Source organism: Hippoglossus stenolepis, chromosome 12 (assembly GCF_022539355.2).
Source record: "Hippoglossus stenolepis isolate QCI-W04-F060 chromosome 12, HSTE1.2, whole genome shotgun sequence".
Lineage (NCBI taxonomy): Eukaryota > Metazoa > Chordata > Actinopteri > Pleuronectiformes > Pleuronectidae > Hippoglossus > Hippoglossus stenolepis.
Genome location: NC_061494.1, coordinates 24,240,630 through 24,262,670, shown reverse-complemented (window position 1 = coordinate 24,262,670; position 22,041 = coordinate 24,240,630). Strand labels below are relative to the sequence as shown.

Here is a 22,041-nt window from a genome sequence, read left to right as displayed (position 1 = left end):
ATGTGGAACTGAGAAGCTACATATTTTGCATTGTAAATATTAATTGATATTAATTTGAATATTGTGCATTGAATAGAAAAAATTGCACAACTGCCTTTCTTTGTGTATATTTATTTCTTGTACATTCAGCCTTTAACAGAAATTGCAAAAAATAATAAGTATGACCCTCCTGAGTGGGTTTGTTGGAAGATATCAACAACATCACGACTGGTTCCTGTCCTGGCTCCTAAACGTGGAACCAGCTCCACATGGACATGAGGACAGGAAGTCCACACATCTTCCTCCAGTCTGAAGACACGCCTCTTCAGACTGAAGACACACCTCTTCAGACTGAAGACACGCCTCTTCAGACTGAAGACACGCCTCTTCAGACTGAAGACACGCCTCTTCAGACTGAAGACACACCTCTTCAGACTGAAGGCACGTCTCTTCAGACTGAAGGCACGCCTCTTCAGACTGAAGGCACGCCTCTTCAGACTGAAGACACACCTCTTCAGACTGAAGGCACGCCTCTTTAAACTGAGACTGAATACATGTCACTTCAGACTGAAGTGTAGTTTGGCTTTCTTGAAGAAAATAGTACTTTCTTGATTCTTGTTGTTCTGGTTTGTTCCTCATGGTTGATGCACTGACTGTGAGTCGCTCTGGATAAAAGTGTCAGCTCAATGTAATGTAATGTAATGTAATGTAAATGTAGATCTCGGCTTAAGTTTGGAATTAAAAAGTGATCTTGGGCTCGAAGAGGCTGGTGACCTTTGGTGAAGGTCAGGTTACGTTTAACCAAACATCACCTGCACACATCATCCAGCAGGTGATTGCTGCCAGTGTCACAGAACTGGGAAATATAAAACTCTCTGCTCTGCTTCTCGAGATAAACAAAAACAGACTCAGACTCATTCTGCAGACGAGGATGTGATTTACTTGTAGATGATCATAAACTCCCCACTCGGTCCAGACTATTTGCTGGATGGCGATGAGATGTGAGGACACAGTGTCTCAGGACAGGACGTGGTTTCTCTCTCAGACCAACTCACAGGACAAAGAGAAAGTTAAGGTTCTATTTAGTCAACATCAAGATCTAAAAACCATCGAGAGATTCTCGAGTTTGTAACTTTACTGGAACAACATAAGAAAAGTCGAGCTGAGCGTTACAGTAAATAAAGTTTTCACAGGTTTGATCCTCGTGTGTAACTCAAGCTCCAGGTTCACATGGAACAAACAAGATAACATGGAATTGAAATAAAATAGAAAAATAATACAAATAAAGAAATAAAGAAAAATATGTAGAGAATATATCCATTTAAAAAATAAATACAATTAAATAAAACCACAGATAATATTTACATTAAAATAAATGAATCTAAATAACAAACACAGATAATATGTACATAAATAAGTAAAGACCTTTCACCACGGAGGGAAATGGTCGAGGTTTTACGGCTTTTGGAGACGACATCAGAACGAAACAGTGAGAAACGTTATCACCTTACGATGCTTTACAGCCTTTAACTGTGTGTGTGTCCACACCTTCACACACACTCAGCTGATTCTCTGAGGTGCAGCAGATAGATAAAGACTCGATTAGGATTCCTTCAGTTTGTGGTTTGGACACGGGAGCTTTGTTCTTCAGGCTCGTACTATAAACTGTGACGTCTGGAAACAAAGGTTTGAACGTGTGGACTTCATATCGAAACTCATTCAATGATCCCGAGCTTCTACTTTTTGTTTCGATTGTCTGGAAGGAGGTTTGGTTTTCACACAACTTGTATAAAACCCCGTAAATGTGAAATCATCAAACAAGCCTCGATTTCCTTTTGATCTCTTTGCAACAAAAGAGAAACTTCCCCCAGAATGTACTAATCCCAGTGAAAAGGCAGCTTTCCACTGGTTTGAAACAGTTGGAGAAGTTATAACACATCAACCGGTTCCTTCCACTCTTCAGATTTCCGGGGGTCTGGTGTGGATCCTGGTGGCATCGACCCACGTGGCCCCTCCGAACCCTCTGGGCTGGGTGATGTTCGTCTCCGTCTTCTGCTTCGCCGTGACCTTCCTCTGGTTGATCGTCTTCGCTGCCGGGGCTCACAAGAGCTGCTCAGGCTGGGCTGCTGCGGTGAGGGGGGGCAATCAGAAGAGACGGGACATGTGACCGCTGTGGCCATGTTGTCAAGACATGTATTAATGTGTGTGTGTGTGTGTGTGTGTGTGTCTGTGTGTGTGTGCGTGTGCAGGACTTTGCGTACCACGGCCTGGCAGCGTTCTTCTACCTCAGCGCAGGAGTGGACTTGGCCTTCATCACCTTCCTGCAGGAAGTCAAATCCACAAATCTGGTAGAGTTTAGAATCTACCAGACTGACATCGCTGCTGTGGTGAGAACTGGTTTGAGAACAATAATCAATAATCAATAATCAATAACTACAGTATCTTCGCCTCACAGTCATTGTGTTGTTCTGTGTGTCAGGTGTTTGCCTTCTTGGCCACACTCCTCTACTTCCTGCACGCCATCCTCTCCGCCATCCGATGGAAACACTTCTGAGGACAGACGCCGATTCTCAAACCTGTGTGTGTCTACGTGGTGTGCATGTGCGTGCGCGTGTGCGTGTGCGTGTGCGTGTGCGTGTGCGCGTGTGCGTGTGTGGACCCACAAGTGACGTCAACCTGCTCAGATTCAAGATGAAGGATCTGAGCCTCATGACTTGAGGGTGAAGATGCAACATGAGACACAAAGTGAACAGGAAGTAGATGAAGAGCTGAACATGGGAAACATCTTTGTGTGTAAACAAACGACATCTGATCGATCATTTCAAATCTGAAACTGGTGAAATTTCAATAACTTTTGTGAACCAACAACTCAGTGAATTCTCCTTTAATCTGACATTATTTATCAAAAGAAGAAGTTTTAGTCATTTTAATGGACTAAAGAATAAAGAGTAAATATTATTATTAAAACTGAGCCGTCACGGTAACACAGTAATTATTAGTGAGAAAATCTCTCTTCAAATTATTATCTATGTTGAGCCTTTACAACAAATATTTAATACAAATTAAACTAAAATGTAATTATTTCAAATCCAAATAAATGTCACTGGATTCATAACAAACCAAGTTCATTAAAGTGTTTTATAAATAATTGTATTTTATTGGTTGTAACTTGTTGAATTTATGTATTTTTAAGAAACACACAAAACCCAACATCAAAGTGAAAGATAATGTTGTTTACACAATATGCAAATGTTTGAGAATCTTCAGTAATGAAGCTCAGAATAAAAAATAAAGATGAATAACATATTATTGAGTTAAAGGAACAGTTCAAAGTTTTAGATACATCGAGAAATTCATCAGTACTTCAAAGCAGCTGAGAAATGATTGTTGTGATTAAGATGAATTTGATATGATATGAATTGTGTTAGAAACATTTCTGTTCATCACTTGAATCCATCGGAGAATCTTCCTGTTCACTCACAGTATCACTGACAGAACTTTGTCTGAATATGTTTCTCTTCTGTCGCCAATTTCTTTCACTTTTCAGCTCAAGGATTTCTTCAAGATTTCTGGTTGAAATAAGGTTTTGTATTCTGAAGATTAAAACGAGACACAGACGTAACAGTTGCTGTGTCCTCGTTTGTTTGCTCCACTTTGTCCAGGAACCTCTCAACTAATTCAACGTTTCCTTCACATGCTTTTGTTCCTACACTCATGTGTGATGTGTGAATCCAGTCTCACAGACACACTGAGTTAATATTGACTTTTCTTTTTCATATTGAAAGTGGATAAGCAGGATAAGAGTCGTGGAAACGTGACGGTAAACACGATCAGAGGTGGAGCGGCATCGTCTCTGATCTCTAGCACCATCTGCAGGTCGAGCAGGTTTCTACTCGTCCAGTAACATACTCCAACATCTGCTCAATGGATTGGATCAGAACTTCTTCCTTCTATTAAGATTAATAAATAGTCAGGATTATTTAGAGGGTTGTAGAGATTCCCTGTCAGGACAGAGGGGAAAGACTCTGTCACAGTTTATTATTTCACAGATAAAACATGAATCTTTAAATGCTTCAACAACAGGTTTCTTTATTTATATCAGAACAATTCCACATTTATGTCAGTCAGAAAGGAAGTATTGATCTCTAGCACAACAAGATCTACCCGGGTATCGGCCTGTGTGAGGTGCAGCTGCAGAATGAGAAACGTGTAACTTTAATCCTTGATTGGCGACACAATCCGAAATGTAATAACAGAAGAAAAGTTCTTTGAAAGCAGAATTCAGAGCTTCCATCAGCAGCTCCAGCCTTTATGAGTCCGCTCATCAGCTGCTCTACCAGATGGTGCGTTTCACCCCCGCCCAGATCGAGCGCTTGGTTCCCTGAGCAGCTTTCACGTCATCCCAGTGCAGCCGGGTGTTGGGGATTTCGTCCTCGGGATCCGGATCCGATCGAGCCCCGTCTTTAGGACTCGCCACCACCACGGGGAGAGGGCCTCGCTGCGACTGGAACTCCACCACGTGGAGCTCCTTCTTGTTGGCCAGAGTTTGGTGTGTTTCCTACAAGTGGACGGAAGAAGAGACAGATGTCTGAGAGTCAACATCCTGCTGTACGTCAATGGGTCCGGGTTGTGTGCTGATCCTCACCTGATTGGCTAATCCGGTGAAGAGGGCCCTGGTGATGTTCAGGTAATTGATGGACCCGTCCACTTTGCAGTACATGTCCTGGATCCCGATCAGCTTGCACAGAGTGATGACAGCCCGGTGGCAGTGAAGACCATAACCTGCAGAGGGAGAGACACAAACACGTTCAAACAAATACACTTCCTATCGATGTACTGGGTTGTCTAGGAAACAGTCAGTAAACAGGAATGTACACAAATGAATAATTATAAAACCAAATCACACATTTCTTTCACACTGTTGCATCATGTTCGATTCTTTCAATGAACGTGATTTTGTTTTGAGTCAAACTCCTGCTGCTGTGAATACTCATCACAGCCTGAATGTGTATCATCCAGGTGGAAACATGCACTTTGCTGTAGGACGACACTTCTCCAGATACCTGGGTGTGTACTGTCCAATCCAAAGTACTAACACCAGTGTTTAAGGAATAAGCTGTGTACCTCACTGTCTTTGTAAAACTACATATGTACATTCACTTCATTGTATGAAAATACTGAGGTAATGTAAAAACAGTGATGTAAACATCTAATGAGACAGAACTGAATTATCACTCATATCTGACTCAGCTGTGAGAGGAGATATCATCCTTCTCCTGCTGTTTGAGTCACATTCAGCTGCTTCAACCAACTTTAAATCGATTTCAATTGTGACTCATCCTCAATGTTTTGTTCTTGAACCTGAACCCTGCCGTCAAAGCGCTGAGTGAACGAAGCTGCACCTTGGTTTTGTTTCTTCATGCGGAGCGTCGTCCTCTTGTACTTGGATTCGATGTTGTGATAAACTGTTGGAGAGAAGAACGACTGATTAGAACCCAGAGACTGTAGAGAGAGAGGAAGAGGAAGAGGAGGAACAAACTCATAAATATTAAACAGACGCAATCATTCCACGTGTTTTGTGTCTTTGTGTCTTTGTGTTTCCTCCTGTTGTCTCTCAGGACTCGAGCCTCTCTCGCTGCCGACCACACGTCCGTCCACGTACCAGCGTCTCGTGCTCGTCGCAGCAGATGAGCTGATTAATCATTCAGACACAGTCCCCGAGTGGGAGCGAGGTGCTGCTGCTGAACCGCTTCGGGTTCAAATCTTGTTCTGGTGTCACATCTCTTTAAACATCTCACTCTGCTCTCCCTGTTTCCTCTGCACTTCCAGCTGGAACTAGGAAACTCTTAATGATTTAGATGCTGCAACAGCAGACGGAGTTACAGTGTGTACGGAGGAAACAGGCGGAGAGGATGGAGGAGACGTCAGGACACACAGAGGGAGCTTCACAGGCGCTGTGGCTTAAAGAGGTTCAACCTCAGTTGGATTATTATGAAGGAAACAGGAGGAGAGGAAACGACGGGAGGAAGAAAATGAGAAACAGGTAGAGTGAGAGAAGGAGAGACTGAGAAAGAAACAAGAGTTAAGAGGTGGGAGAAGTTATTTCAGGCGCCATCGGTTCTTATCGTAAAGTCACATTCGTCTTTTTCCATTCACGATATCACACGACTCTCCTGGTTGGTGGAAACTCTCAAAGTCTGAAAACTTCTCTTCAACTCAGTGAAGGAGAAAGAAAGGGGCGGATGTGAATCCACAGTCAGAGAAGCTTCACACACAGACACACACAGACACACACAGACACACACAGACACACACTTACTGGTGTGGTCGTTGTATCGATCGATGTAGTACAGGTAGTGGATCGCTCTGTTCTTGGCCTGAAGTCACACGAGAGACAGGAGAAAGAAATTCAACTCATTTTAATTTCAATGTCATTATAATAAGAAACTGTCGCTGTAGCTCCAGAGATTTCTGAGTCATATTAAAATAAAAAATACCAATGATACTATCACATGCCATATCTAATGTACTATATCCAAATACGATCAGTGACCCCTGACCCCCAGTGGAGATTCAGGGTACTGCTGCAGTCGTCATGGTAACAAACTGCATTTACGTCACTGATTGAATAATAGAATAAATTGATTTAATGATTATTTTGCTTTGAATAAAAACGAATGCGTGGCCTCACCTTCCTCAGAGCTGTGTTTCTATCTGCTGCTTTACCCAACGCGAAGCCTGGTGGGAGGGGGCAGTCAGTTTAAAACAGAGGAACTCAGAGTGACCTGTGTTTTGAAAGTGTGACTGAGATGTTTCCAATGAAACTTCCAAATGGTGTTGAATGATTGTTATTGATGGTTAAATGAGACACTGATGATGCGTCTGCTCTGTGCGATGAGACGCTGACGTCAGGTGACCTCAGGAGGTGAGTGTCACAACGACTTCCTGCTCGTCTCCATGACTACAGGGATTACAAAGAGAGTCAGACCTGCGGCTCCGTTGCCGTTTCCCACGGCGACCAGACAGCTGATGGACCTCTTCCTGCCCTCCTTGGCCGTCATGTTGAACACACTCTTCACCTAGAAAACATCGCACAACAACACAAGAGATTCAACAACACGACGTGTGAAAGTGTGTTGAGATGCAAGAAAAGAAAAGTTTGGGAGATTTCTTCTTCTTGAAGTTTACAATATGAACATCAAAGATATGACAGGTGATTATGTCTTCATGGGAAACGTCCTCACTGTGGGACTAATGAAGGATTATCCTCCTTATCCCTGCTGTCAAAATGTCCCTGTCTTTGATTGATACGTTTTTATACCAGTGTGTGTGTGTGTGTGTGTGTGTGTGTGTGTGTGTGTGTGTGTGTGTGTGTGTGTGTGTGTTGTCAATCCATCCTAAAGTGACCATCACAGATCTGAGAGTAGACATTCATCTATCACACATTCAGCTTCACTCCACACTGGCTGATCAACAACCTGCAATATGACTTTTAAAAACACCAGGGCAGCATTGATGCACTACAGAGAGAGAGGGGTGTATAGGAAGGTAGTTAAGAAAAAAAGAGAAAGAGGAGGAATTCACCAGAAAGCAGAGAGAAAGCTCGAAGGTGCACGGGACGAGATATAGATGTCAAGAAGATGAACAGTGCAGAGAAGATGGAAGAAGGAGGAGGAGAGAGAGAAGGAGGAGGAGAGAAGGGAGAAGGAGGAGAGAGAAGGAGGAGGAGAGGGAAGGTGGAGGAGAGAGAAGGAGGAGGAGAGAGAAGGAGGAGGAGAGAGAAGGAGGAGGAGAGAGAAGGAGGAGGAGAGAGAAGGAGGAGGAGAAGAGAAAGGGAGAAGGAGGAGGAGAGGGAAGGAGGAGGAGAGAGAAGGAGGAGGAGAGAGAAGGAGGAGGAGAGGGAAGGAGGAGGAGAGAGAAGGAGGAGGAGAGGGAAGGAGGAGGAGAGAGAAGGACACAGAGGAAGGAAGGATGAGAGGAAAGACACAGAGGGTTTATGGTCTGATATTAAACATGAAGAACAAGAAGATGCTGAGGAAGGAGGGAGAAGGTGGAGGAGAGAGAAGGAGGAGGAGAGAGAAGGAGGAGGAGGGAGAAGGAGGAGGAGAGAGAAGGAGGAGGAGGGAGAAGAACAAGAGAACAAGGGAGAGATTGTGTGTGTCTGTGGGAAAGAGATCAACTTTCAGAATCCACCTTCCTGTGGTTATTTCTGACTTCAGCTCTATAGTGTCACAGTCTTCACCTGGTAGCACATCAGCTATAAGGACTCTGCTGTATGTTGAACAGGGAGGTGAGACGTTAAACATTCAGTAAAATCAAATATTTATATTCAGAGAGAAAACTGAAGCCAACATGATTTCCTGTTCCTTCAGCAGCTCTTGTTGTGTTTGTGTGTTTAAAGAGAGATGAAGACAAACTGATGGAGAATCACAAAGAGAAACTGAATCAATGTGGAAAGTGTGAATGTGAGGAAAACATCCATCTAAATTAGAAACCTCTTTATAAACGTCTCCTGTATTAATCACAGACGCATCAGTTTTCACATTCTGACAATACAACTAGAAAAAACTAAATCAGAAAAGAACAGAAACAGAAACTAACTTCCATCGTCTCCCAGTGTTCAGAGAAACAGACGAGGTACAGACGAGGTACAGACGAGTTCCAGCTGCACAGCTTCACTGTCACATTCAGCTCTACAGGCAGCAGCACAGCAACTCTCCTCATCCTGCTCGCCCACCACAACACAACACAACACAACACAACACAACACACACGTCTGTGTTCAGGGCTACAAACTGTGAATTAGTGTCTCCCCTCATCAACAGAAAGGTCCCGACACCCAGAAACCGACCTTGTGCTGACTGTGTCTTTATAAGGAAGCTTCCCCTGGGACCAGCAGCAGTTCACCAGCATCTCTTCACTCCCATCGTCACCAGTGAGTTTCCACTGAGGGAACTTCAAAGTCTACATCTGGCCTCAGCTTGTGCAGTTACATAACACACACACTTCAGTTAAGGGTTTATCATTTAACTGCAGGGACACTGCAGCAGGATTGGGGTCAGAGAAGCTGTAAACACCAAAACACTGAAAACATCTCCCTGCAGGGGGCGCACACGCACGCACGCCATGTTTCTACTGGGTTCTGATGCTTCCACAAACTGTACTCGTTTTTCCTTGTGACTGTAAATTCACAAAACACTGATAATGAAGAGCACATAATAATTAGTCTGGGTTTCTATAAGTAAACACACGACATAGAAACACATAAAGTTGAAGTTCTGTGGCTGGAGGCCTGTGAAGGACGGCAGTTATGGACCAGTCGGACCCGTCAGGTGGGCCCGGTTCAGACCAAAACTTGATCTAATCAGGTTACGTTGAAAATGTTGCAGACTGTTGAGGTTTGTGCAGAACTCAGACACTCTAGTTTGCCTCTGCAAAGAGCCGGAGCAGATGGGATCCCAGTGTTTGTGAATCATGCTTCAGTGCGACTCGTCGCCAGCTTCTATTAGAAGTGTGTGTTGTCTCCGTGTTGTAAAGCTCTTGGCTTTGCGTCCCTCAGTTGAGGTGAAGATGCAGCAGTTCCAGCGTGGCACGAGCAGCGGAGCAGATGGGCCAGGTTCCCCTGCTCCGGAGGAGCGGCAGCCGGGTGGTGGGAGGACGCGCTCGCTGCTGTTTCATCTCTTCTTCTCCTCAATCTGTTGCTGCTGGTCCTCCGGTCGGTTCTGTACGCTGCAGCTCGGAGGAGGAGGAGGAGGAGGAGGAGGAGGAGGAGGAGGAGGAGGAGCACACGGAGCCACGAGCCTCTGCCAGCACTCAACACGCTCCGACTGTTACTCACATCCTCGCTCTCACTCGGGTGGAAGGTGATATCTTGACCTTGTGAACACACTGAATAGTGGAAAATGTTTTTTGGCTCCTGCTAAACTGAAAATAAATTCTAGAATCTTTACACATTAATATCCAACTACATCAATGTATTTAATGGACTTCATGTCTGATGACTCGTTTATTCTCTTGGTCTCTGCTGATGTTTATGGCTCATGGACCTTAAGCTCATATATGTGGAAGTATTTACCCACAGATACACAGATACACATATATATGTCAACAAGAAGCCCAAAGTCTGCAGGACCTCGTCCGTCGTCCAGCCGATACCTCGGGTCATTATGATGTCACAACAGAGTGGGACAACTGGCCAATCAGAGCAGATTGGGCTTTACTGGGAGGGGGCTTAAAGAGACAGGAGATGTGGATTCTCTTCAGATCCACAGTTGGGTACATGTCCCCACTCAGGCTCCACTTGGTTATTAAAACACGACGTCTAATCGAATTGAATGTTCTCACAGAGCTGCTCTTGTCGTCCATTTACCTTCAGCAGAACTTTTCAAGGTTGTTGAGCTCGGGGGGGAGGGGTAAAAAACAAGAAGACAAAAGCCTGTTCTGACAGCGAGCGCCGTCCATCTCTCTTAATGAAATCACAGAGTCCTGTCCAAGAGCTGCAGCTGGAGAGAGGCCACCACTTTCCTCTCGGTCGCTCACGCTCTACTCGGCCGTTACCGCTGCTCTTCGTCATCGCTCTCGCTCGTCTTCATCACTCTCGCTCGTCTTCATCTCGCTAACTGGCCGTCACGCTGAGGCTGTGCCAGAGACGAGTGGTTTGTCTTGATGAGAAATCTGCAGCTGTGTTTTGTAAAGTTAAGGTTATGTGTTCTTCATTTGATTTTGGGGGCTTGTGTACAACACGTCCACAGTTTATTACTATGATAACAGATTGTGTAGATGTGAAGCTACATTAGCATTTATTAGGAGTTATTTATATGGGTTATATTTCTGAGTAACATTAGACCAGGTCCAACCACTACACAATTAATGTAATGATTCAATAATCAACTTAATGACATTATATTGTTATTAAGTTGATTATTGAATCACAATATCACATGGTTGCATATCAATATTTCACTTGATCTCATGATGTAAGTGTATTGAATTATGAACTTTCTCACCAGTATAATATTTGCTGCCTTCTCACTTCCTGCCTGTTTAACTCTCACATCGTGTCCCCCCGCCTCCTGCTGGACGTGTTCTCTAACGACATGTCGGCATCATCGTCCTTGGGAGACAAGACTTTTATTCCAGGAAGCCTTTCTCATTTCATTAGGCCTGAATTTATAGTGCCGCCACACACAGACACACACACACACACACACACACCCTGATAAAACGCACACTCACACAGACTCACACTATCTGACACTGTGTGTGTGTGGAGTAAACAGATAGAAAAAGGATGGACAGAGCCAAAGAGCACACACACATTAAATCAAACACACACATTTGTGTATGATACAAATAAAATGGGCTCCATTAATATCAGACCTGTGTGTGTCTATAGAAAGCTAATACGTCCATGTGTCGATTTCCTTAAGGTGTGTGTGAGTTCATGTTTATAAGGTTGTGAAGTTGCTTCTAGCCAATGTTGTGAAGGGCTTCTTGAGGCATTTGGGGAACGTGAGGACGTTTGTTTCCGTCTCACAACCACAAAGACCAGTTTGAGGATTCAAGGCTCGTTTATGAAAAGACACATGTTTGTTTCAAACCAGTGCTTTACACCGATATGGTTGTTAGGTAATAAATCCACCTGAGGGCAGCACTGGAGAGTTTCTGACAACAGACATGGCGACAGTGGAGGAGGCTGTGATGATGTTCTTCTTAACACAGAGGAACAAGCTGCTGTTTGTCACTCAGTAAGTAAAGAAGTCTCTGTATAAAAGTTTCTCCACTGTTGAAACTTCTTGTGATCTTCTCGTTCAAACTCCTGGCTACACTCCAGGAGTTCTGGTAGTTCTGCTCCATTTCGTCCTTCAGAGGACGTTCACAGATACAGATGAAATGAATCCAGAGGCTCCGTTCGTTTCCGTATAACGTTGAGTAAAAAGGAGCCTTTGCACTTGGTCTGAGATTCATCTTAGAATTAGATTAAAGTGATAATTACGGTCAAATTAGAAAATGTTGCTGCAACGGTTAAGGTATGTGTGTGTGTGTGAGACCTTGTGGCATTAGGTTAGTGGGGTCCATTAGTGGTTATTAAATAAACCATGACAAAGACAGAGAGAGAACACACACACACACACACACACACACACACACACACACACACACACACACACACACACACACACACACACACACACACACACACACACACACACACACACACGTAGATATAACGTACGGACCATGATGTGCTCACTAAAGAAACGTCCTGAGTCAACATCAGTCAGAGACACTGTCTCCTCATTTAAAAACATCAAGCCTTTCCTCTGCTGATACATTTTCTTTTGAGTGTTTTTTTTAACTTGCTTTTGTATCACACACTTACACAACTCTGACCTTTTGGAAACGACACTGTTTGACGCTTCAACATCTGCTGTTTAATGCTCAACTGCAGCCACCCTTGCTCAGCAAATTCGCCTCCATCACCATCAATGTGCACACGCCACAGTGGATCTTTCACCATTTTGATTTCCTTGAAAACACTTTCTTCCTCCGAGGCTTTCGGCACAATTATTCCGTAGTGTGTGATGAAACCCGACCTTACACAATGTTCTACTGTCAGTGCAGCTGTGGCTTCAGTTTGTATCTGAAGAACAAGGTTTCACCCAGAGCGCACAGCGGCTTGGACGAGCATGAGAAGAGTACGTATGAGAAACGGGTGGAAAGTGTGTTGTGCTTTTATGAGAAGTGTAAAAATATGTTGGGTCTGGATGAAAGCAGCTTGTGTTGCTTCTGAGAAGAGAAACACTCACCTCGATGACACGCGAGTCAAAGTCCTCATAGGTTTCTGCAGAGAGAAGAAGGAGAGAGGGTTTTGTTGTTACACACAAACACATGTGAGCGCGCACACAGACACACACACTATCACAGCCGCCATGAACAGATTAAACCAGGCTCCTGCTGGCGTAACAATACCCAGAAGCCCTTGCAGTAGCGCAACGAGTTGACACTTTTCATTGTCAGTGACCTCTGAAGGATGTTTGTCTCTCCACAGCAGCATGGTCACCTCCAACTAATTAACAACAAACAAAGGAGAGCTGACTCAAAGGCCCAGAGGAGACACACACACGCACACACACACACACACACACACACACACACACACACACACACACACACACACACACACACACACACACACACACACACACACACACACACACACACACACACACACACACACACACCACACACACACACCACACACACACACACCATCTGAAAGAAACTAAACCCAATCAGAGACGACCAACCCAGTTACAACTCTCTGTGCATCACAGCCACTGGGCCCCGTGTGTATTCGTGTGTGTGTCAGCGAGTGACAGACAGAACGTGTGAAGGAAAGTGTTTGAACATGTAGGAGGGAGAGAGAGCGTCTTGGTGCGAGGACGAGAGCGAGGAAGCATCGAGAGGAAAAGGACATCAAGGACGTGAATGACAGAATGAATTCAAGAAGAAGGAGCGAGGGACGAGGGACGAGGGGACGAGGGGACGTGCTCTGCGAGAGGCTCGTCCCTCGTCTGTCAACAGGCTCATCTCTGACACAGACTGAGGTTTAAACTTGTATTGAGTCTGGGAGCAGGAGGCTTTCAGGGGATCAGCAGGAAACAGCAGCAGTTCACCTCAGAGCTCATCAGAGCTCATCAGACAGGAGACGAACCTTCATGGACTTTATTTATTTATTTACAACACAATACTACATTCAAACTTCAGCCCAAGCTCCAGGTTCAAACCCTCCTGTTAGTTGCTGAGGCATTTATTTAATATTAACCAATCTGTCCATTCATATTCCCATAAAACCCACAGCTCTGTCCTGTATTATTGATGGAAACGCTCCGACAGTGCATTTACATTTTTCTGTCTTCACTGAAACCCAGAAGCATTAAAGTCATAAAATGGAACCAGTCCAGTTGTGTCCTGTTCTACATATAAAAGGTTTTAAGTGTGTTTTCACACTAGAAACACGACAGGAAGTGTTCATGTGAACTCAGATACAACCAAATATTACAGAGTTGATCTCAGTTGATAAACATCAAAACAAATGTTCCTCGTGGAAAAACTGCTCCATCAATTTAGAAAATAAAAATTGACGGTGGAAGCTGAAAATCCCAGTTTGACTGAGCGCTACCTTCACTTTTCAATGACACCCAGTTTATTCGTCACAGTTATTTATTTATGAATCATTTCGGTTCAAGAGCAGAGAAGAAATAAGACGAGTCTGTGGGAGGGACGAGATAAATAGATCATGACGAAGGGGAGAGAGGAAAACGGGTTGAGAGACTGAGGCAGTAAAAAGAGAAAAGAGATGACAAGAAGGAAGGAGGAGGAACAGAAGAATAACAGAAAAGAGGAGGAGAGGAGAAAGGGGGGATGACTGGGAAGCTGGAGAGAGAAGGAAAAGGTACGAGATAGAAAGTGTGACACAGAAAACGAGGGAGGAAGAGAGAGAGAAAGATGTATTTGTTAATTAGGACATTGTCCCACTTCATCAGTTGTAATGGGCCACATTGTGTGTGTGTGTGTGTGTGTGTGTGTGTGTGTGTGTGTGTGTGTGTGTGTGTGTGTGTGTGTGTGTGTGTGTGTGATGGAGATGGACACAGATCGACCTCGTATGAACCTCATCAGAGATGTTACAGAGGAACAAAGACCTTCAAATATGAAGATTTTGTTCGTTTCTGTAATTTTTCTCAGACAAAAGAAGATATTTAAAGACGTCACTTTGTTTTACTACCATATCTTTTGACGTTTTATCGAATAGTCCTGACATCGGTTATGACTTTGGACAAATCAGTGGATTTATTCCTTCTTAAACCCATATCATTTACTATATTTGGAGTATTCAAAATATGGATGTATTCTTCTTAATGGTTTCAACAGACGACATCACATCACCCCCATCGTTGCTTCTCACCATTGGCTCACTGTCCATTTTATTATTAATTTAAAGATTGTAAAGGTTATAATTAAATTATTGCTTTCGTTAGGTCTTTTACATATGTAGAGACCTATTGTGTTTATAACTATTATAACTAAACGATTGTATTAGCTATAATATTCCTGACTTCACATATCAGTGTATTTGTGGCACATTTAGTTTAATCTGTCTTCAGTTGTTTGTCTGTATTTAACAGTAACTTGGGATGAAGACATGATTTTGTATTAAATAATAAAGGTTGCATGTGTTTGTACCCTGAGTAGGTGTGGGGGGGGGGGTTTACCTCCATTGGGTCCAGGGTCCGGGGGGCCCAGGCTGATGCCGCCCCATGAGTTCCCCGTCCATCCTCTCTCCCTCTTCACCTTCATCTTCCTCTTCTTGTCCCACTCCTCCCTCTGACGCACTGCAGGAAAGACACGAGCGGCACATTTAGCACCGGAGCCCGGAGCTGACTTCAAGCAGCACAACATGATGAAGCTCCACGGTTCCATCTGTCATTGTCAGATTAACTGTGTAATTACTGTGAACAAATGAGATCACAGACGACTTCTATCTCACTCAGCGCTGCTGCTCCACATTCCTCACGCCGTCTCTTTAAATAGTCGCTCTTTGTGTTTTTAAAGCTCCCAGTTTGTGGTGTTGATAAAAATAGAAAAATACTGGTTTGTTATTTCTCATGTCCGTTCTATGAAGGGACAAGAACTCAGGAGAATGTCTGCTGAGTCCGGTCTGGACATGTTCCACAGTTTGCCTTCCCCATATAAAGAGAGCAGCAGGAGAAAGTCCAGGTCAGGCAACAGGTGTTTTTGTTTACATCAAATCAACACCAGCGTCCAAACCTCTTGAATCTTGTTTTTAAAGTTGTGATCTTCATCAGCGTGGTCATGTATGACTGTCTTCATCTTACCCAACTCAGCCTGCAGCTCCTGCTGCTCAGACTCGCCTCTTCGACTCATGTTCTGCAGAACGCCATCCTTCAGCACAGGAGCGTTCAGACCCGGCCACAGGAACCCTCCTTGACCTGAAGATTCAGACAGAGAAGAGAACAATAAAGACAAGAACAGACACAATGCTGCTTGTTCTCTATGTGAACAGCATATTTGTATATGACAACATACCTCCCATCTAAATAAGAACATAAATACCACTGATGTGCTTCAGTCTGAAATTACAATTGTAGAACTTGTTGTCTGGAAGCGGTTTATACGTTTCTTCCATCTGAGTCTGGCAATCTCACTTTCTTCTACTAAAAGCTTCAGCATTAAAAACCTTAAAAACCTTGTGTGAATAAATCACTACACCAGTCAGACGAGTGTGGATGTAAAAGAGCGACACATGAGTGACAGTAAAGTGAAGAGTGCCACACAGAGGCCGAGGCAGAATGAAGACGGATGGTTCCTCTTAAAAGTGAATAAAGCAACTCAAAGTAGAAAAAGGGGACAGACAGAGCATGAGGGGTAATTCCTCCCCCTGGTAGAGCGACGTAATGAATTAATCAGCACTAACTGATGAATATTCTAGTGCTCGGTGTCCATCAGCTGCTCATTAGCATCACACAGACACGTGTGACGACCTGTGAACAGCAGAAAACTTCACAGGAAAGAAACACTCATTTTAACACAAATAAAATATCAAACAATCCAATATAAAGACACAGAGAGATGTTGACAGATGATGTCCCACCTTCTCCGAGCATCTGTCCTCGGTTCAGGTCTTTCTTCATTTTGCGTTTGGTTCTTTTCCCTCGGCCCTTCCTGGCTCCGGCCCCGGTCTCTGCAAGAACACCTCTCCACAGCTCCTCAGCCGTCACTGAGGAAACACACACAGACACACAAACACACAAAGTCCACAACAAATAACATAACAAATTTAAATCATTTGATGGTTTTAGACGTCACAAACTGACGGTAGCTCTACACTGTATGTCTTGTGTTCTAGACAAACATATCAATTTAAATGTTAAAATATTTCAGCTAATATTCATCAACTACATGACACAAGCAACATTCAAGAAACCTTTTTGTATCGACTGCAACTTGAAGCAACAAACAATAAACTGCCATGAACCCTTTGAATCAGAAGTATAAAATCTATCTTTTGGTTGAAGTGGCTCAGTTTGTGCTGCTCCTCTCACGTGTTGGTGTTGTTGCTCCAACATGAAGAAGAAGAACTTACACTTGTTGAAGAAGCTGCCGTGTCTGGTTTGCTGCCAAGCCGCCGCCGGGGGAGGAGCGGCGTGTCTCTGGAGGGACGCAGCCGAGGCTCGGCTCGCCAGCGTGGACACGTGAGCCGCTGCCACGAAGCTGCGGAGTGGAGCTACACCGGAGACAGAAGACGGACAGGTGTGTCAAAACTCTATCATGTAGCTCTAGAACCTCAATGTGAGATGAACAACTGTATGTGATGCTGCCGTGAGGTTTGCACCCCCCACTGCACATCACTGGTATCCATGTGAATCACACATCACTGTTTGTTGGGGATAGAAACGACGTTGCTCTTTGTTGTAAAAGCTTTAAACCACAAGACGTCTCCACTCTGTTCTAACTCAGAAGACACGAGAGCAGAGAAGATTCTCCAGGTTCCACCGAGCGGAGCCGATCCGGTGAATCAGCGTTTTGCTTCCATGCTTCACTTGAGACGAGCTGCTCGACATCGTGAACCTAGAGTCGCTGTCCCGCCTCGGCCCGAGTGAAGCTCCTTTAAAACCTATAGAAGAGTTCCACAGGATAAACCATGTTGGTGCTACGTGAAATATCATAACTACAAAGTCTCATTCAACTCCCAACAGAGGGGCAAACTGGGGCCGTTTAAACTGGAGATATTACTGAAGTAAAATACTCCAGTTGTGAGTATTTATGTTTTAATCACTGTGTAGTTTCAAGTTTCTACCAATAAGCAGGAGGACTTTACATCCGGGGGTGCATTGATCAGGTCAAGGCAACACAACAAACAGGGTTGAACTGACAGAACCAACATTCACATGGTTTACATGAGATTTAAATACTAACAGGACGATTATAATATTTATTAAAATGAATAACGATACAGAGCAATCAACACAATGTGGTTAGTTTAACATACAAACACATACATGTGATCGTCTCCTGCACCGAGTGTTATTAATAAACTGTATATTAATATGAAGTATATGAGTGATTCCCCCGGCGTGTTGCCCGCAGCCCAGCGAGCTGCTCCCAGGTCAGTTCAACCTCCTGGAAACAAACTCTTCATCTGAAACACACGCACAGTAAAAACACACGCGACGCAAACACCGTGCGCGTCTGATGAAGAAGAGGAAGAAGAGGAAGAAGAGTTATTCACCTCCGACTGTGACGCGGAGGGCACCGTACACCCGTATGGCCGCCGCCATGTTGGATTCTGAGGGGTCCTGCGCAGCACAACAAGGAGTCTGAACGACGCCTGACGAAAAATGCGGAAATTCGGATTAAACTGGCTTTTGAAATTTGAATCAAATAAACATCAAGTGATGTTTTTTCAATACATTCAGTATTGATTCAAATTTTTAAATTGTATTTTGTATGTCATGTTGTTAATTGATATCTATTTAATTTCTAACGTTGAATTCACACATCTTCTTCAAATTATTATTCTTATTGACTTTCTGTTATATTTATTATCTTCTTTTATCTCTTCTCTCTCCTTTTAAAATGTCATCGTTTATAAAGTTACTTCTAACATTTGAACCCTCGTGGCTGATGACGCTCAAATCTTTCATCACATGATCTGATGTGCACAAGAAAAGTTCAGTTCATATCTTAAGGACGAGCATTTACATGTATAAATTAACATTATTTACATTGGTGTGTGCATCCAAAACACAGCACAAGGAGCCGTGTGCCATGACGCTCTTCAACATGTCGTGTGTATGTGCACACACGAGGCCAAACACTGCACACGTCAACGCACACATGCTGTTTCTGAGTGTGTGCAGCAGGCCTCCAATCAGCACCTCCTACAGCCTTTGGACGGGACTGAAATGCAGCTGAGTGACTGGTGATTTTCAATTTTCACCTTATTCAAGATCGTTTCCTGAACATTGCAGCCCTCTTCCTGCAGCACGGTGCCGAGGAGCAATCAGGGAGCTGCTGCAGGACGCGCTGCCTGCCCAGCTGTGTGACAGCAGGAGGTGGGAGTAGCTGTTGAGAGAATCAATGCCTTTCCTACCGTAACGTTTCTCCAAAATAATTGCCCCATAAAGGCGGCTTTATTCAGGCCTTTATGTAAAAGAGTGACTCACTTCTCTGGGCTTTGTGCAGCAGCGAGCAGAGGAGTGAACAGTAGGAATACTGGTTTTTTGAAGTAACACGGTGCTGATCCAATTCAAAATAAAATAAGTTTTTCTTGAAAATACAGAAGAGTGGCTCACTAAGAAAATGTTTGTGACGCAGTTTGATTCCAGCTCATCTGAGTGGGCTGCTTCAGGCCAGAGAGAGAAATAGAGTGATTATATAGAGACGTACAGTTATTAAAGGAGATATTCTGGGTGTTCAGGATCCTGCACATTCAATTTATTTAACTTTGCAGATAAACAATGTTAGATAACAGGCAGCTGGAGCACTGCCAAACACCGGGTGGGTATTAATCACAAGGGAATCTACTGTATTACACAATATATTGATCTTTGATTTACTGTCAAAAGTACAAACCAAACATAATTATAATAATACCTTTTATTCATATAGCAATTTTAACTATGCTCAAAGATATTTTACACTGGAAGCAAATACTGCAAATATAAAACACAGTTCATTAATCACACATTACAAATGAGAGGTTTATTAAAGATAATATCCACAGATTAACTTAACACAAAGCACAGTATTCAAATTTCATATCAATTTCATAACAATTCATTCAATACTGATTTCTGATGATGATAAATTCGAAGGTGAATCCAAAGTGTTTGTTTCAGTGCTGGTGTTGAAGTTTGACCTCTCACCTCTACCTGCTGAATCTTTATCCTCTGTAGCTCACACTCCATTGGACGTTATTCCATCCGATGGTGGTTGAGCTTTTATAAACAAAAAAGGAATAAATACATCTGCAGTATTTTTTATCATCAAAGTTAATAGCATTGAATTGTAAATCCAAACATCATAGTTTGGAAACTGAGCCACTGATTGACCTTTACAAGCTGGTGCAGTCAAACTGTGACACAGTGACACACAGTGAACCGGCTGATGAAGGAACAAGACGCTGAGAGAAAAGGACCAACCAGACGTCCGTCTTCTGTGTGTGTGTGTGTGTGTGTGTGTGTGTGTGTGTGTGTGTGTGTGTGTGTGTGTGTGTGTGTGTGTGTGTGTGAGAGAGAGAGAGAAGACAGAAAGAAGAGAACACTGCCTCTAAGTAAACAATCACAGCAGGAGGTAAGATCCCACAAATCCCCAACAGCAGAAACATAAAACAATGAAGAAAAATGGGAGATGCAGGTAAACATATTATAAATATGAGTCTAAATAGTTATTCAGTCTGTTCAAGTAGTTTTTAAAAGCTTTTTCAGTGAAGCAGTGACTCAGCCGACCTGAGGAGGCGGCTGCTGCAGCTGAAACTGTCAAAAGATAAAAACCAGCTTTGTGTTGAGCTTTGACTCCAGAACGTTTAGCAGCCGTTGGTCAGTGGATCTGAGTGAAGTAAAGAATCTGAATCACATACGAGTGGTGGAATGAGATGTGATGGTTCTCACAAAGAGGTGTGTCCTCATTTCTGACTTCATTCATTCATTTTGACATTTTCCCTCAGATTATCTGAGCATTTGATTTCTTCAGTCATATTGTGTCATTTGTTTTCGGCCTGAAATCTCCCACCGTAATAAAAGAAGAGCAAAGTCAAACAGCGTCACGTGGCTCCAGGTCGAACGTTGTGTTCGCAGGACTCGTTGCTTCTTTTAGGTCTCTTTCAAAAACCCTTGAAAAAATGTTCAATTTCTTCTTTACACGTTATCACTGGACAAAGGGGCTGATTTCAGACCAGAGTTACTGAGTTAGTTCATTATCTATTGTGTCACACACTGCCCATGTGCAATTAGGACACACACACACACACACAGTCTAACACTAACCCAGGGAGCCCCCCCACCTGTCTGAGGATCAGCAGCTGAGAGCTGTCAGCTGATTGATCCTCAGCAGGTGAGCGACACATGAGCAGAACCCACAGAAACAGACCGAGCTGGAAACACGGCGCCAGCAGAACGAGCTGGAACTTGATGTTTAGTTATAATTCATGTTTGCTCACGTGTGTGTAAGTGAATGAAGATGATGAAAAGCTAGACCCTTGTCTGTGGCTGTGTGTGGTGGAGCCCTGTGGATGGTCAACAAGTCTTTACCCTCAAACAGCCCGTTGAGTTTGTGAGGACCAGACAAAATGTCCTCACAACGATGGTATTGAACATAAAGTGGCCTCATAACTATAGAAAAACAAGCACACACACACAAACACACACACAAAACCAATAAATTAAAATAAATTGGTCAAACATAAGATCATTTCTTACATTTTGTTCAAAACAAAGAGCTTTGTCGTCAGTTTCAGGCTCAAGTTTCTCACAAGCTTTCTTCCAGAAGCACTCTTCAGATATTCAGGACATTTTACTCAGTAGCGAAGACATTAAATCATCATGTATAAGCAACACTCTGTCTTCAATGTCCCCTGTAATCAAAACTAAATCATTTCTCTTCACATTATCTGGAAACAACTGTAGGAGATCTGTAGACAGATTGGAGGGAAGCACTTCAGATTCCTCAGCTCCTAGAATTTGACTGATTGGAGTTGGAGACAAATCGTCCTCGTGAGGAACAGCAGGAACGAGCAGGAAATAGAGAGCGAGAGGCAGAGAGTTAGAGAACGAGCTGACGGCTTGTCCCTGTGGAGTCGTCTTCAGGTCGTCCTAACATGACGTGGATCGATACGCTGCGTCCCTGCTGGCCCTTCACCTCCTCCTCACGCAGACGGGAGGCGACCCCGACACACCTGCCGTTTCCTGCACGAAACAATAACCGTCACAGAGTTTGAACTTGTATCAGGACACATTTGCTGGAATTGGACATGAAACC

General features: G+C 43.6%; 2 protein-coding genes across 2 annotated transcripts in view; one reads left to right on the top strand and one right to left on the bottom strand.

The window, feature by feature from the left end:
• LOC118118655 (myelin and lymphocyte protein) overlaps positions 1-3,601 on the top strand; it is a 4,624-nt gene extending 1,023 nt beyond the window's left edge. The window contains exons 2-4 of the mRNA XM_035171817.2: positions 1,943-2,110; positions 2,229-2,366; positions 2,459-3,601. Coding sequence (XP_035027708.1) covers positions 1,943-2,110; positions 2,229-2,366; positions 2,459-2,533 — 381 coding nt within the window. The 3' untranslated portion in view covers positions 2,534-3,601. The remainder of the gene's footprint in view (positions 1-1,942; positions 2,111-2,228; positions 2,367-2,458) is intronic.
• A 447-nt stretch (positions 3,602-4,048) lies between these two features.
• mrps5 (mitochondrial ribosomal protein S5) lies at positions 4,049-18,373 on the bottom strand. The gene is made up of 12 exons (XM_035173244.2): positions 18,293-18,373; positions 17,147-17,287; positions 16,655-16,780; positions 15,879-15,992; positions 15,255-15,374; positions 12,789-12,823; positions 6,968-7,058; positions 6,671-6,717; positions 6,299-6,356; positions 5,382-5,444; positions 4,625-4,761; positions 4,049-4,537 (listed from the first exon to the last, which is right to left on the bottom strand). The coding sequence occupies exons 1-12, from the start codon at positions 18,339-18,341 to the stop codon at positions 4,313-4,315; spliced, it is 1,206 nt and encodes a 401-aa protein (XP_035029135.2). The 5' UTR covers positions 18,342-18,373; the 3' UTR covers positions 4,049-4,312.
• Between the last annotated feature and the right edge of the window lie 3,668 nt (positions 18,374-22,041).

What these genes read in the sequence shown, in the direction of transcription:
- mrps5 (XM_035173244.2), bottom strand. Translation starts at nt 18,341, where the DNA reads ATGGCGGCGGCCATACGGGTGTACGGTGCCCTCCGCGTCACAGTCGGA. An exon ending in CCTCCGCGTCACAGTCGGAG is followed by an intron (nt 17,288 to 18,292) that starts GTGAATAACTCT and finishes TCTCCGGTGTAG; the next exon opens with CTCCACTCCGCAGCTTCGTG. An exon ending in AAACGGCAACGGAGCCGCAG is followed by an intron (nt 6,718 to 6,967) that starts GTCTGACTCTCT and finishes CCCTCCCACCAG; the next exon opens with GCTTCGCGTTGGGTAAAGCA.